Source organism: Spea bombifrons, chromosome 4 (assembly GCF_027358695.1).
Source record: "Spea bombifrons isolate aSpeBom1 chromosome 4, aSpeBom1.2.pri, whole genome shotgun sequence".
NCBI lineage: Eukaryota > Metazoa > Chordata > Amphibia > Anura > Pelobatidae > Spea > Spea bombifrons.
Genome location: NC_071090.1, coordinates 93,557,767 through 93,573,159, shown reverse-complemented (window position 1 = coordinate 93,573,159; position 15,393 = coordinate 93,557,767). Strand labels below are relative to the sequence as shown.

The window sequence follows — 15,393 nt, the reverse complement described above, 5'->3', positions numbered from 1 at the left end:
TATTGGTATCTCCTTTACAAATGCAAAGATGTAGACTGAGAAATGTAGATCAGGGTGTAAAATGACTGAGGATTTTAGAAAATAATTTGGCGTCAGATAAGAACCATTTGGCTCATCTAGTCTGCCCTCCTAAGAAAGATCAGGATATAATGCAGGGGGCTAGAATCTGAGTTATGAGAGTTACATTGTTGATATGATCATAGGTTTATTTCTTTTTTTATTGTTGCTAGATCCCGCGATACATCCTTACACTGCATGAGTTGCTTGCTCATACACCTCACGAGCATGTAGAAAGGAACAGCCTTGACTACGCTAAATCTAAATTGGAGGAACTTTCACGGTGAGTTACCAGAAATGTTATCATTTCAGCAGCCCTAAGTTCAATGGATGGATTTAATACTCCTCAACGTATACAACACATTTATATATTATAATTGTCGTACTTAAGTCGTCTATAATTCTTCCGATGTATCCTCTAATGGTCACCTATAGATCTGTATGGGCTACCAGCAACTACTTAACAGTACAGTTTCTAAGTTATTGACTGTGATAGATTCCAAACCATTACTTATAAGACAATAGCAGAAGAAAAATAACAGCGTACACAAAAAAAAATGAACTGAACAAAAGTGTTTTGAGAAATTTTTTGACTGAGTAAGATTATGCAGTGGATTATGATTCTGGTAAATTGGTATTTATATTGGTAGAATATTGTATATACTTTTCTCTCCTAGAATAATGCATGATGAGGTCAGTGAAACTGAAAATATCCGTAAGAATTTGGCCATTGAGAGGATGATTGTTGAAGGCTGTGAGGTTTTGCTGGACACGAGTCAGACCTTTGTGCGGCAAGGTACAGTATGGGCTTTAGAACATTTAGACTTGTATACAACACAATAGACTAAGCAGGAGAATGGGACCAGAGTTCAAGTCTGGATGACGATTTCTATAAGGAAGGCTGTAATTGTGAAGCACTTTTTCATAAACACCAGTAAATGAGCACAATTACCCGAGGGACCTTATTTATTAACAGTGTGGTTACTGATTTAGCTGATGTATACAAGGAAGATGTGGAAAGTACTCTAACTAAGGTAAAGATAGTGGCTTTGAACAAATTTCTGCCTTCTCCACATCCTACACACACCAGTTCCCATCCCACACACCTTTGCACCAAACTGCCGTACTCCCACATACAATCTGAAACTCTGTATTCTACAAGGCATTATTTGCAGCCCCCACCTTTACTGCATCCCTCCATCTCCACGGTCTCTCTACTACCACTTTTGATCCTATTTTATTTACGTTTAATTTTTTTGGAAATGACGCGGGTCAGTTATGCTTTTAGTCATTTTGTCTGATCTAATGACTGATCTTGGCCTAAAAACCGAAACCACCAGGGTGTTGATGGGATCGACTGATCTTTAACCGACTAACTTTAATCAAATTGTAACCATGTGGTGAAGATGTTACTGTAGTAAAAGGTAGTGAACTGATCTTGATTCCTTTAGGCTGTCTGATCCAGGTCCCCATGTCAGAGAAGGGCAGAGTAACGAGGGGACGCCTTGGGTCTCTGTCCTTAAAGAAAGAAGGAGAACGGCAATGCTTCTTATTTTCCAAACACCTTCTGATCTGTACACGCAGCTCTGGGGGAAAATTGCATCTCACAAAGGTAATTACTTCTAAGGGTGTCCACAACAGGCTCAGGAATATAGAAAAGACAAAAGGACATTAACCCATTGATGACAATTGACGTGCCGTGCATGTGGCGCTTGGAGCAGCTGCCTGTCTCACCTCATGAAAGTTACAACCCTGCCTCTCTTACTGGTAGACTCTGGGCTGGATGGATCAGTTAAAGTTTGTTGTTTTGGTCCCGAGTATTCCCGACATTTCAGTGTATTTCTGATTGCCGGTTGCTGTGACATGTTTATGATTGCTGTAGGTTAATACAGGATCTCTTTCCCTGATTTGTAGAATGGAGTAATATCGCTAATGGATTGTACTTTATTGGAGGAACAAGATGATGATGACAGTAAGTATATACCCAAGTATATTGTTCGGTATTTTCCATATATGTTCCATTCAAAAAGATCCTTATCTCATTGTGTACAAATGCCTCAATAATATCAAGCCATTCTGCTTTCTGTAAACTCTGTAAACTCTGTAAACCTTTTTATCTTTATCCATGTCCTTCTGCTTCCTGTTATAGGTAGGCCCCCAACACAGGATGGGGATCACTTGGACTTTAAGATCTCAGTGGAACCCAAGGACTCTCCACCTTTCGTTGTCATTCTGCTGGCATCTTCCAGGCAGGAGAAGGCAGCATGGACAAGTGACATTAGCCAGGTCACCACTGTGTCATCACTTTGTCATCATCCTGACTCTGTCATCATGACTATGGCACCATTGTGTGTATTTGGTATCACTGACATCTTACTGTTACACTCCCTCTGCTTTATGTGTTCTGTTCTTTCTATTGTACCTTTTAGACGGTCTTTTGTCTGCAGACCCTGGTGTATAATCCCCTACGATCCACTTTCTCATTTAAATTATATGTCTTTCATTAACTGTTCTTCACTTCAACCTCTTATTTGGGCTTCCTTCTTAGTTATGTTCAGGTCGATTCTTTCCATGTATTTCTATGCTCCTTGTCTCGCACACCGCTCACATGCTGCACACTCTTCTCATATCCTAATGCTTTACATTTTTCCTGTAGGAGTTTAGTTGTTTGTTGTTTCAGCTGGGCACTTTTATGTGTACTTTCGGTGCTATATGTTAAGCCATATGTTATACTTTTTTCATGGTATGGACTCACTACTTTACATTCTCTGCATTTCCTTGTTTGTAATGTTATCCCTTTTCTGGACCCAGAAAATATAGTGTCAACACAGCACCAACAAATGGGGTAAATTAAGGAACATTGCTTTTAAAATAGCTATATAATTGCCCTTTGATTCATGTGTCTCGTTACATGTATGTGATGTCTACTGTTACAGTCTAGATCTGAGGTTTCAGCCCTACATATCCTCCTCTGTACCGTCTTCTCTGTGTGCTATACTTTGCTTGGTGCTTTGTGCAAAAACCTCTCAGCCCTGTCCTTAAATGACCCCGAGCAAGGCAGGTTTTTCATTCTCTCTTCACATGAGCACAGGTGGCAGTTTTCATGGATAAGTGACCCTGACAGATCCACCTGTGTGAATTAATCTACATTCTTCTCTGGTAATATGAGGATATGAAGATATCCTGTTTTCAAAAACCTAGCTTGCTCTTCTCTGTTCTTCTGGTCTTTAGTGTGCATTTGTATTGTCTTTTCTATTATTCCTTTCTGTTGTCGTTTGTATTGTGTTACCTTATAAGTCCCTCTCTTTCTCTTTCACTCAATGCCAATGTCTTCCTCCCACTTATCCCTGTATCTGCTCTACAGTGCGTGGATAACATCCGTTGTAATGGTCTTATGATGAATGCATTTGAGGAGAACTCCAAAGTCTCTGTACCCCAGATGATTAAGTGAGTTATTCATGAAATTATAATATATATGCAGGAGACTCTAAATGGAATGTCAGCATATACTGTATGAAGGTGTTCATGAATGTTTTAGATATGACGCAGCTTAACATACTGGTGCTTTTACCAAGTCACTATTACTTGGTTACTGGGTAAATGGTGTAATGGTACATTTTCCAGTTGGACACAAGTCTGGAGTGGAGTAGTGTTCCATTCTTGGTCCCATATTATTTAATTGTCAATAATCTGTAACACATGGCACTTAACCGTGTTAAACCATGTTTCCCATATTTGATAAACCTGCATAAATGGTACATCAAATGATTCAGGAGAAGTAGGGCCTTCTTTGGACATCATAGAAATACACAAAACATTATTAGTGATAGTAGGTTAAAAAAATATACTAAAATAGAAATAAAAATTTTCATTTTATTCATATTTCATTTTTCCCAATCTCCCACTTAGCAGCATGGAGATGCCCATGCCCCTGAACAAAAAAGACAGGACGTAGGTCCTAATGGGCTTCTTGGCACAGGTTTTAACGATGTACAGTTGCGTCCTAAGGAGGCTGAACGGGTTAAGGCAACATATCAATGTTTGCAGATGACACAAAATTATGTAAGATGACTCAATCAGAAATGGATGTCAGCTCCCTTCAGAAGGATATGATCGGGCCCTTGCGTGCTTCAGCATAGAAGAATGTAAAATCATGCATTTGAGGAAGAAAAACAAGCATGCTAATTACACATTTAATGGCCGCGTAATTTGCAAATCCTCCATGGAGAAGTATCTGGGGGTAGTCTTTGGCAGCTCCGGCAAAAGCAAGCAAGTTGATATCCAGTAGTAAAAGGGGATTGAGTGTACAGGATGAGAATGTAATATTACCACTTCATACATCATTAACAATACAGTTTTGGGCATCAGTTTATAAAACAAAAGACATGGTAGGACTGGGAAGGGTTCAGAGTCCGCCAACAACATTGAATATATCAGCTAAAAAGACAGACTTCACAAATTAAACTTGTTTACGTTGAAGGAAAGACGCCATTTCCCCCCACTTCTTCTACCACTTGATTATGAAGTACAGGTATATTGAAGGGTAACACAAAGACGTGTCCGGGGATCTATTTAATCTGAGACATTTACAGGCAGAAAAGAGGCATCCTCTAAGGCAAAGCTGTTTGCCATTAAGCAAAGGAAAGGGTTTTTCTGACAGCCAGAGCAGTAAAGATGTAGAATACAATGCCAAGTGGTTTTGGGAGATTTGGTTAATAATTTCTAAAAGTTTGCATGTCTAACTAGTAAACACAGTGATTCAAGTAATAATTTAACCTTAGTTTTAATTAGTCTTAATCCAGGGGGGGGGGAATCAATATTTGTTTTTAACCTTTTTGGAAAACATTGGATAAAAGTCTTAATGTGTATTTTCTATTCTTGATGGACCTTTTCAAGAATCGCTGCCAATCTGAGTAAAATATGTAACTGTGTAAATTCTTGTAATCCTGGTTGATGGTGTGATCTGGAAATCTGGTAAATAAGAACCTTTGCTCCTATGATCCCACAGGTCTGACAGCTCACTGTACTGTGATGATGTTGATATTCGCTTCAGTAAGACAATGAACTCCTGCAAGGTGTTACAGATCCGGTATGCAAGTGTTGAGCGCTTGCTGGAACGCCTCACAGATCTGCGTTTCCTCAGTATTGATTTCTTGAACACGTTCTTGCACTCATACAGAGTTTTCACTTGTGCGGATATTGTGCTCGACAAACTCATTGCTATCTACAGGAGGCCAGTCAGTGCTATCCCAGCCAGGTGGGCATCAATTTAAGAAAAAGACCTCTCTTGTAAATTCCACAGTTTGCCGCCATGCTTTTCTTCCCATTTATTCAAAACATCTTTTTTATATGCCCAGGTCCTTGGAGCTCCTCTTTGCCAGTAACCAGAACAATAAACTTCTGTATGGTGAACCACCCAAATCACCTAGGGCCACCCGCAAGTTCTCATCTCCGCCACCCCTCTCCATCACCAAGTCCTCTTCCCCAAGCCGCAGACGCAAATTGTCACTCAACATTCCAATTATCACTGGTGGAAAAGCGCTGGATCTTGCTGCTCTGGGATGCTCGTCTAACGGTTACTCCAGCCCTGGACCTCCACCATATAGCAAGACCACTCTGGACATCAATAAGCTCTATGTGTCTGGAAGCTTCCCCAGCAAAGTAGGAGAGGGTGAGGAACCACCAGCAGAGAAAGATGAAGAGCCTGCAGCACAAAGACAGAGTAAGTCTATCATACTAATGAAAGGGGGGAGTGAGCGTTTTGATATTAAGGAATGGAGTCACAAAGGATAATATATGAGTTGGTGTGCATATTAATATTCATCATTCAAAAACTGACCAATTTTATATTGCAGTCATTGAAGCTTCCACTCGAGTGGAATCTGATACAGAACAAACACAAAGCGATGAAGCTGAAACAGATACTTCTCCCACCCGGTCCCCAACCACTCCAATATCTCAGAGGAGCCGGAATTCTGCAGGTTACTTCACTGTCTAATGTGGTGTGGATTAATGTATCTGTAATTCTTCTGCCTTGGGAATTCAGAAAATAAATTTAATCTATTCATACCGGGGGTGAGCCTAGGGAAAGTAAAGACTGGATTCAGTATTACTTTGGGGCCCACCCCTTAACTAAAATACACACACATACTAACACCATACAACAACTTCCACATGCTGACTCTACTATACATGCCTCCTTTCCCTAGCATCACTAACCCTAGGATCTTCCCTGACAATTTTAACACCATACCCTGATACACACACCCATGTTAACATGATACATTAACACACCCTGACACCAAAAGCACATTCTCAAGCTAATACCATACACTAATATATACACACCCTTACACTGCTGAAAGAGATTAATGCAAACACCAAATACATACACCATATGTAGACACACACTCATGCTAACACCATACACTTACATAAACACATACACTCACATATGCCAATTCCATATACTGATACATGCTAACACCATACATCCAAAACCCATCTTATTGTTATTTCCATCTATATTACTTTACTTTTTTCCCCCTTTATTCCGTTCTTTCTTTAAAATGTAAAAGGTTGGCTAAAATGATATATACACACATAGTATAGTTTGATATGAGCAAATCCCAGTTTATTCCCCTTTACAAATTACTTGTAGCTACAGTCTCCCTTACTCATGAAGAAACTACAAGACTTTATTGTATGTTCCCCTGTTTAGAGCACTATGTCTATAGGTCAACGAAGATATTTTAATCTTGGTTACAGGTCAGTATTATAGTCCATTTAATCAAACCTGTGATATTTTTCCATAATATAAATTGATGTAGATTATACTATATATATATATATATATATACGTTATTTTAACTTACAGGTATAAATGCAATTTTTAATATTTTTCCTAGATTTCACGCTCTTTTCCTATAATAATGGCATTGTAATGACGTCCTGTCGAGAACACGATAATACACGCAGCAACCTATCTGCGGCTTCTGCCTTTGCTATCGCAACCGCTGGAGCCAACGAGGGTACACCAACCAAGGAAACCTACAGAAGGATGTCTTTGGCCACAGCAGGTATATGGGTGTTCAACGGGGAGATGAACAAAAGGGTCGCTATGACAAAAAACAGATGGCTTCCATAACATTAGGGCATTTGCTTATTGACGTGCAGGCTCAGGTCAAGTTAATGATTTAAGAGTCTGAAATGCATACGGAAATCATGGGATTATGCAAGGACCGACGGGGGAGTAGGACGGAGGCAGTACGATGGGAGTTATGGTCATACAATGCTAAAACACAGGGAGGGGATCTGTGTTAAAGATGCAGTTAAGTTTTTCCCAATGGTTATCCTTAAAACAGTGTCTATCCATTAGTGTTAAGTATGTTGAGGAAAACCTATAGCTATGTCTATTTTGATGCTTTTTGCCCCTTTGCAAGTAGCTGCTGGGATGGAGGCATAGTCCGGCCTCCCCTTGTTACTGAGGATATGTGACTTTTGTATGCTGCAGGATTTCCTTCTGAACAGAGGAACGGAGACAAGGAATTTGTGATCAGGAGAGCAGCGACAAACCGCGTGCTAAATGTACTTAGGCACTGGGTGTCCAAACATGCACAGGTACCCTTACAGTAGTCACTCATCCTCAAGCAACATGTCGGTGCCTCATCTCAAATGTTCAATCCCTTTCCATATCCACTGCCTAACAATGATTACACCTGCTACAATTGTTTCTCCACCCTCTCATTACCAAGAAACAACCATCTCTACCCACCCTCTCCATGATTACCCATCTGTAAATAAGCCTTCAGATCCCTCACTCCAAGTAGCCTTTGTGCTTTTTCGAGGTATATGTACAGAATGATTTTTGACTAATGTGTGTTTGTTTATATGTGTGTCTGTGTGCTTTTCATAGGACTTTGAGACAAACATACAGTTGAAGACCAAAGTCATTTGTTTCCTTGAGGAGGTCATACACAACCCTGAGCTGTTAGCCCAAGAAAGGAAGGCTGCGGCCAATATTATCCGGTGAGGCACCCACAGTAAGGGTACAGCGAATATCCTATAAGACACCTTCATCGGGTGTTGTGTGAACATCTAAACAGATTAAGTGGCTACAATAGATAATTCCCCCGCTGAGTCTCTTTTGAGTATGAGGGGAAGACATCCATACAAGTATGAAAGAAATTCAATGTGTTTTTCTTTAAAAACAAATGTCTTGTACAGTTTCTGCATAACCATTCTTTTCAGTACTTGAGGGTTTAAAGAGGGGATGGAATAGAAGGATAAGGAAGGTGGAATTGAGTATTACTTTAGATGAAAAGGGAATAGTCTTTAGATAGTAAGGAAGGCTTCATATAAGAAGGAGGGTAGAAGAATCAGGGGCATAGGCTTTGGGTGAAAAGGAAGGAGTAAGGTTTTTGGGAGTTAGACATTAAAAGAGTAGAAACTTTTGATGAGAAAGTGTGAAAGTAAGGCTTTAGATAAGAAGGATGGGTAAGGCTTTAGATGAGAAGGATGGGTAAGGCTTTAGATAAGAAGGATGGGTAAGGCTTTAGATGAGAAGGATGGGTAAGGCTTTAGATGAGAAGGATAAGGCTTTAGATGAGAAGGATGGGTAAGGTTTTAGATGAGAAGGATAAGGCTTTAGATGAGAAGGATGGGTAAGGTTTTAGATGAGAAGGATAAGGCTTTAGATGAGAAGGATGGGTAAGGTTTTAGATGAGAAGGATAAGGCTTTAGATGAGAAGGATGGGTAAGGCTTTAGATGAGAAGGATGGGTAAGGCTTTAGATGAGAAGGATGGGTAAGGCTTTAGATGAGAAGGATGGGTAAGGCTTTAGATGAGAAGGATGGGTAAGGCTTTAGATGAGAAGGATGGGTAAGGCTTTAGATGAGAAGGATGGGTAAGGCTTTAGATGAGAAGGATGGGTAAGGCTTTAGATGAGAAGGATGGGTAAGGCTTTAGATGAGAAAGATAGGTAAGGCTTTAGATGAGAAGCTGGGAGGTAGGCTTTAGGAAAGAAGTAAGTACAAAACGTTAAGAGAAGAAGTTTGTGTTACAAAAGAAGAGCAGGATGAAGAATAGAGAACAGAAAAAAATATGTTTAAAGTGGTTATAGTTTAGCAAACAATATGAGAGTGGAGGAGGAAACCTGGATTCAAATGGGTTACAATTGTATTTTTTATTTTTGAGATGTAACTCAGCTTGTGCTATTGTGTAATGATGACATGCCATCCACATACTAACAAAAACCTATACAGACTGATACCAAAACATGCCAATATTACTTTTTAAAGCACAAGATTTTCATTAACTTGTTTCTGTCTCTAGCACTTTGACTCAGGAGGACCCTGGAGATAGCCAGGTTACTCTGGAGGAAATTGAACATATGGTAAGTCAGCAAAAATATGTAAACCAGGCTGGTAAATACTGATATTATATATATTATTATATATATCAAGTGACATGATAATGCTTTTTCAGTGTGTATCATCGTATTGGTTCCAGAAAAGGTAGACTAAAGAAGTTTTAGGGGATTGGCGCTGAATCTCTGGGGTCTTGAAAGCGTATGCGATTCTACATGTTACTTTATGAAGACTGATCACAGACATGTACTATCTGTCTTCAGAATAAGTTACAGACTGAAACACATAAGGAAAAACTCTGTGTGGTAGATTAATTTGTCACATTGGTGTTAATGTGCAGGTCTTGGGTAGTCCTGTGGAACCCTTTGAGTCTCTGTCTGCTTTGGAAATTGCTGAACAGCTCACCTTACTGGATCACCTGATCTTCAAAAAGATACCATATGAGTGAGTTACAAACTCCACGTCACAAATACTCTCCCAGTATGTTCACTCATCCAGCGTCTAGAAACATAGAAACTCCACATTTCACCCCCACTCGTCCATCCTCCTAACCTCAGACACTGTATATTTACATCACACTTCCAGCTTTACAAATAATGATTCCTTGTCCCTTTTACCACAGGGAATTCTTTGGTCAGGGTTGGATGAAAATGGAAAAGTATGAGCGAACTCCGTATATAATGAACACCAGCAAACACTTTAATCATGTGAGTTTCAAGTTTACAAAATCATTACTCGTGGAAGAAAGGGAAACTGTATTCCATGGCATGACATTGTGAAATTAATATTATTTTTGCAGAGAATAATCCCATTAAAGTCATCCTGATTGTTTTTGTTTTCTCTGGGTCTGTATTTGCTCCGCTCCACTCCACTGTCCTTGCCTTGCAGAAAAACAAGTAGTGCTTCACCTGCTTTCATACAGAAGTTATTGAGTTTTGTCAACTCCATTGACACTTATTGTTGACACCCTGAATATTATTCTTTATAGCATTCTTTATAGTGAATTTTATCCGTTTACTTTACCATTAGTTTTGCTGAGTGTTTTATTATACGGCAGAGATAGGTTGGGAAACACTTTTGGGAAACTAAATTAATGGGGAAAAAATATGACTTTTTCACATAATTGGGATACGAAAAGTTGTACCAATAAAGGTAACTCTACCATTCCATTTGGCAATGTATTGTAGATGAGTAATCTGATTGCTACTGAAATTCTGCGAAGTGAAGACCCAGTAACTCGCGGGTATACCATTGAAAAGTGGGTGGCTGTCGCCGATATTTGTCGATGTCTTCATAATTACAACGCAGTTCTGGAAATCACATCTTCGTTAAACCGCAGTGCTATCTACCGGCTCAAGAGGACCTGGATTAAAGTGTCAAAACAGGTACTAGCCAGACACGTGTTGCTCTCTGTCTCCGGAATAGCACTTACAGTATACATTTAGAACTAGTTACCTTTGTGAATTGTACGTTTTATCATCTAGTATGCTTATTAAACATATTAAATGGAATTATGGAAAATTATTATTTTTTAACTTGTCTGCTAGAGTTTGCTCATTATAGGAATGTCATCAGCCCAATAATAAAAGCTGTGTAGATGACTGATCCTCTTTAAATACAATGGTGCTGATATTCCAGTAAGCAGCCTTCATGGATCATATTTCATTGAGAAAGCAATCCCAGTGTTAATGCCTCCATCTGGTGGTAACTTGGTATTCTGTCACAAGTCATCAACATAGAATTAGCTCGGTTTCACATAGCAAAGAAAAACTCTCCCTTGTTTTACTCTACTGGAAGTTTCATCCTTTGCCATTTACTGTTTGGCACCTTGAATATCATCTAAGAGCCTCCTTTAATGTTAACTAAATGTTAGCGTTTTCATTCCATGCAGAGCTGTTAAGTAAATAAAATTCATTGTTAAAGATATTTGCAGTGCTCTCGGATCCAACCCTTACAAGTATGTACCCATTAATAAGAATTTTATACCTATGCAGAACATCAGCTTTGAATGCGAGGTACAAATCGTTGTAGACTAATAGATGGGATAACATGTACACCTCTCCATTCAGTTTCTCTCCCTTGCACCATACAAGAATACCCTTTGTCCTTGCATCATTTACCCTTCTTTGCACCCCCTGTGCAGCTGTTTGCAGTAATAATCATAACATCTCGTAATTTTGTCACAGACTAAGACTCTCATTGACCGCCTTCAGAAGTTAGTGTCCTCAGAAGGCCGCTTTAAGAACCTAAGAGAAGCCCTAAAGAAGTAAGTTCAATAGCAGCATGATTATATTTACCTAATTCAGAGTGTTATGGCTAACTGTTCCTCTGCTGTAATGTACATAACATTCTATATCATCAAATATACATTTTTGGAGATCATACCATTTTTGCACAAAAAGATCACTGGGTGGTGAGTCAAAATGCATAGTGATGTTCATCATGAATAGTGATGTTCGGAATGCGGAAATATGTTTTCCAAAGTATTTTTCACGTGATTGTATAGCTTTCAGAAAAGAAAGGCTAGGCTGACCTGCAGGACAAGGGACAATTGCCGCTGGGCTGGCCCAAGTTCTTTACGCAAGGCCAGTCGAACTTGGTCAGGCTCACTATGGGAAGCAGTGTTGGTGCGTGTGTGAATGCCTGTGTGTATGCATACATGGAGGGTTGCAGGGGCCAGGGGAGGTCACTTGGCTTTATTTGTTTCCCAGTTTGAAAAGTGCCAACCACTTTCCCGCAAGCAAGGAATCTAACGTGTAATATAAACGGATATGGCATACATGAGGTTTTAGGTTTTTCCAAAAAGGAAAATTTAGTCACACAGGTGCAGAAATGGGATTCATGGTCCAGTTAGCGATATCACTTTTGCGGCTCTTTTATTTCACTGGTTTATTCTGTGTTTTTTTTGCCTTCTCAGCTGCGACCCTCCCTGCGTTCCATATCTGGGAATGTACCTGACTGATCTGGCATGTATTGAGGAGGGGACCCCTAATTACACTGAGGATGCACTTGTCAATTTCTCCAAGATGAGGATGGTGAGATATTCATATATACAAAAGTAAAATATTACAGGAAAAGGATGAGAACATTTTTAGCTCTCCTCTTTGAATTTCTGTAAAGTTCAGCAGTTTGAAGTAGTTGTCTCTTTATTTTGGGTCCAATGAACTTGGACTCTCAGTTGAGGGTCTGTGGGTTCTGTAGTGATCACACTGGTAAGTGTTTTGGGATTTAATAATAACAAATGTACAACAGTTGACACCAAATGTCAAATACAGCTTGCTTTTCAAAAAAACCCCTTAAAATTATTTAATGTATAAAGATAATAAATATATAATAATATATATAATATATTTTTCTTTGGCAGTTCGGATATTTTCACTGCTGCTTATGTTTGTCTTGGTTTTAGATATCACATATTATACGGGAGATTCGGCAGTTCCAACAAACATCGTACAAGATTGAGCACCAGCCTAAGGTATTTTCACCCATTGTTTTTTTTTAAATAAAGCATTAGGTCCGCTGTTTGAAGACTGAGAGCCTATCTGGCCTCCAGACAGACTACAAGCGTCTTGAAAAAGGAGGTCCAATGGAAAATGGCATGTAGTAAACAGTAATTGTGTGTAGAATTGTAGAAAATTAGTTTGTTTTTTTAAAAATAGACATGTAAATAGCTTATTTTTTTATCATTTAACAAAATGCAAAGTGAGTGATCAGAAGAAAAATCTAAATCAAATTAATATTTAGTGTGACCAAACCTTGCCTTTTAAAACGGCATCAATTCTTCTGGTCACACTTGCACAAAGTCAGGCATTTTGTAGGCATTTAGTTAGATGTAATTATTAAACAATTATACCCAACCAGGTGCTTATGATCAACGTATTATGTAGGTTGAAACATAATCCTTAACAAAGTAGAAACCGTTGTGTAGGAGGAATAAAACTGGGTGAGGAACAGTTCCACTCACTAACAACGTGAGGTTGCTGAAGACAGTTTAATGTCAAATGTCATACACCATGGCAATACCGAGCACAGCAACAAGACACAAGGTAGTTATACCTCTTCAACAAGGTCTTTCCCAGGTAGAAATTTCACTTTAGAGGTTTCTATGTGTTCTGTCCAAGCTCTTTTGAAGAAGCACAAAGAAACGGGCATGAGGACCATTCTTAGTTTACAGTATTTTTTCACATCTGTCTAAAACTTTTTGCACAGTGCTGTATTATGTATATATATATATATATATATATATGCTGTGCACAACTGATTAATAGCAAATAGACAACTTTCCCTTTTAATAATTAAAAACAAAACAGCAGTCTGCAGTTCAGTTGAGGTTTTTTACTCTTTCACAAAATGTCAACCTAATTATAAAATCATTTACAGCATGTTATGACTGATATCCGTTTGTACAGGTAACACAGTATCTCCTGGATTCCTCAGGAGTGTTGGACGAAGAAGGTCTTTATGAAGCTTCCCTCCGCCTGGAACCCAAACTCCCTACCTGAAGGTTTTGTGCAAATCCCCTGCCTGTATTATATTGTACAGACCCCCCATGCCTCTCGTCAGACCCCACTGTGCAGGGGTCACCAAGCAGGGGCAGAGATGTCTGTGTCTCCATCCATCCCAATAATCCAACTGAGGCAATTCCCACAGTAGCCCAAACCCAAGTTTGCCCCCCAAGACACCCACGAAAAGAGGACCAGGGTGGAGATTGAGATAACCCTCAAAAGGAGCACTGTCCTACAGCCCAATAGACTGTGAAGGGTGAGGGCAGGATCAATATGCTACAGCTGCCTCCTATTGACTGGAAACTTGAGGAGATCAGAGCATTGTGTCCATGTGTGGCAGCTCACCACCAGACCAGCAACCACCTTGTGCTAACAACCTCCATCCTCAGCCATGCTTGAATGGAGTGGTTAACAAAGCAGTTCTCTCAAAGAAATCTTTTAATGGCAAACCTTAATACAGAAGGAGCAGAGGATGAAACAAAGATTAATTAAGAACGATGGATATGATTTTGCTAACTGCTTGGGAGTGGAAAGTGTAATATCAATTAAATGGACCAGAGCTTTAAATAATATTATCACAGTCCCATAAAGATATCGGAATGGGTGGGACTCTGCCTCTGTCTGTCTCTTTCAAATAGCACTAGCTCAGATTCTGCTCCAGCTATGTCACATTAATCCAGAACAATTAGTAGTTTTGTGATCATGGCTGCAAGAGCACAATAAATGCACAAGGGATTCAGGGAAGAGATCTCACAGCCTCCAGCTGATTGATGGAGCAGGTCCAGTAGATGCTATAAAGAATGAGAGTTCATGCAACTGGTTTGTGGGAAGGGTCCATTGTTTATCTAGCATGGATCTAGTTTATGATGGAACTCTAGTTTGAAATGTTAAGGGAATCCACACCACCATTTAATAAATGTATGATCAGTTAGCACAGCATTAGGTATGTTGTATATTCTATCATCAACTGTAAGGAGTTTGCAGGTGAGTAGCATTTGGACAGCATGCTGCATATCACTGTTTAAAGGGTAGGTCAGCTGCTTATTTTCTAGGCACCTGGCGGTCGGCTTGGCAATGATCTCAGTTTGATTGCTGGTTAATGGTCAGTTGGACATATTTCTAGTGGACGATGACAGGTTGTTGACAGGTCAGGTGGCTGGTTAAGACGGAAAATTGCGACACTTTGGTTTCTTGATTTTTTTGTACAATTCAGTGTTTCCTAATTACCTCTCACTAAATAAATCTTTTATCTCAGGGTTACCACCAACCAAGCCTGCTTATTGACGCCATTTTGTTCACGGTGGATATATCCAGCATAGTTAAAAGCATCAACCCTTGTCTCTCCCAAAGGTGCAATAACTGGTTGTTATGCAATGCTTATTGTATTGAGTGCTGCAGGCATAGAACTGCACTGTATATACCAATGAATTAAATAAGGAGCTTTTCAAGATGTATCGACAAAA

General features: G+C 39.5%; 1 protein-coding gene across 1 annotated transcript in view; it reads left to right on the top strand.

Moving 5' to 3' along the window:
• The window catches only part of RASGRF1 (Ras protein specific guanine nucleotide releasing factor 1), a 29,518-nt gene extending 14,125 nt beyond the window's left edge, over nt 1–15,393 (top strand). Inside the window, exons 8-27 of the mRNA XM_053464118.1 lie at nt 231–340; nt 735–853; nt 1,509–1,669; nt 1,972–2,029; nt 2,207–2,343; nt 3,422–3,504; nt 5,066–5,314; nt 5,415–5,779; nt 5,913–6,038; nt 6,966–7,136; nt 7,571–7,677; nt 7,973–8,085; nt 9,391–9,451; nt 9,766–9,869; nt 10,048–10,132; nt 10,613–10,810; nt 11,612–11,691; nt 12,343–12,460; nt 12,832–12,900; nt 13,835–15,393. Coding sequence (XP_053320093.1) covers nt 231–340; nt 735–853; nt 1,509–1,669; nt 1,972–2,029; nt 2,207–2,343; nt 3,422–3,504; nt 5,066–5,314; nt 5,415–5,779; nt 5,913–6,038; nt 6,966–7,136; nt 7,571–7,677; nt 7,973–8,085; nt 9,391–9,451; nt 9,766–9,869; nt 10,048–10,132; nt 10,613–10,810; nt 11,612–11,691; nt 12,343–12,460; nt 12,832–12,900; nt 13,835–13,927 — 2,607 coding nt within the window. The 3' untranslated portion in view covers nt 13,928–15,393. The remainder of the gene's footprint in view (nt 1–230; nt 341–734; nt 854–1,508; nt 1,670–1,971; nt 2,030–2,206; nt 2,344–3,421; nt 3,505–5,065; nt 5,315–5,414; nt 5,780–5,912; nt 6,039–6,965; nt 7,137–7,570; nt 7,678–7,972; nt 8,086–9,390; nt 9,452–9,765; nt 9,870–10,047; nt 10,133–10,612; nt 10,811–11,611; nt 11,692–12,342; nt 12,461–12,831; nt 12,901–13,834) is intronic.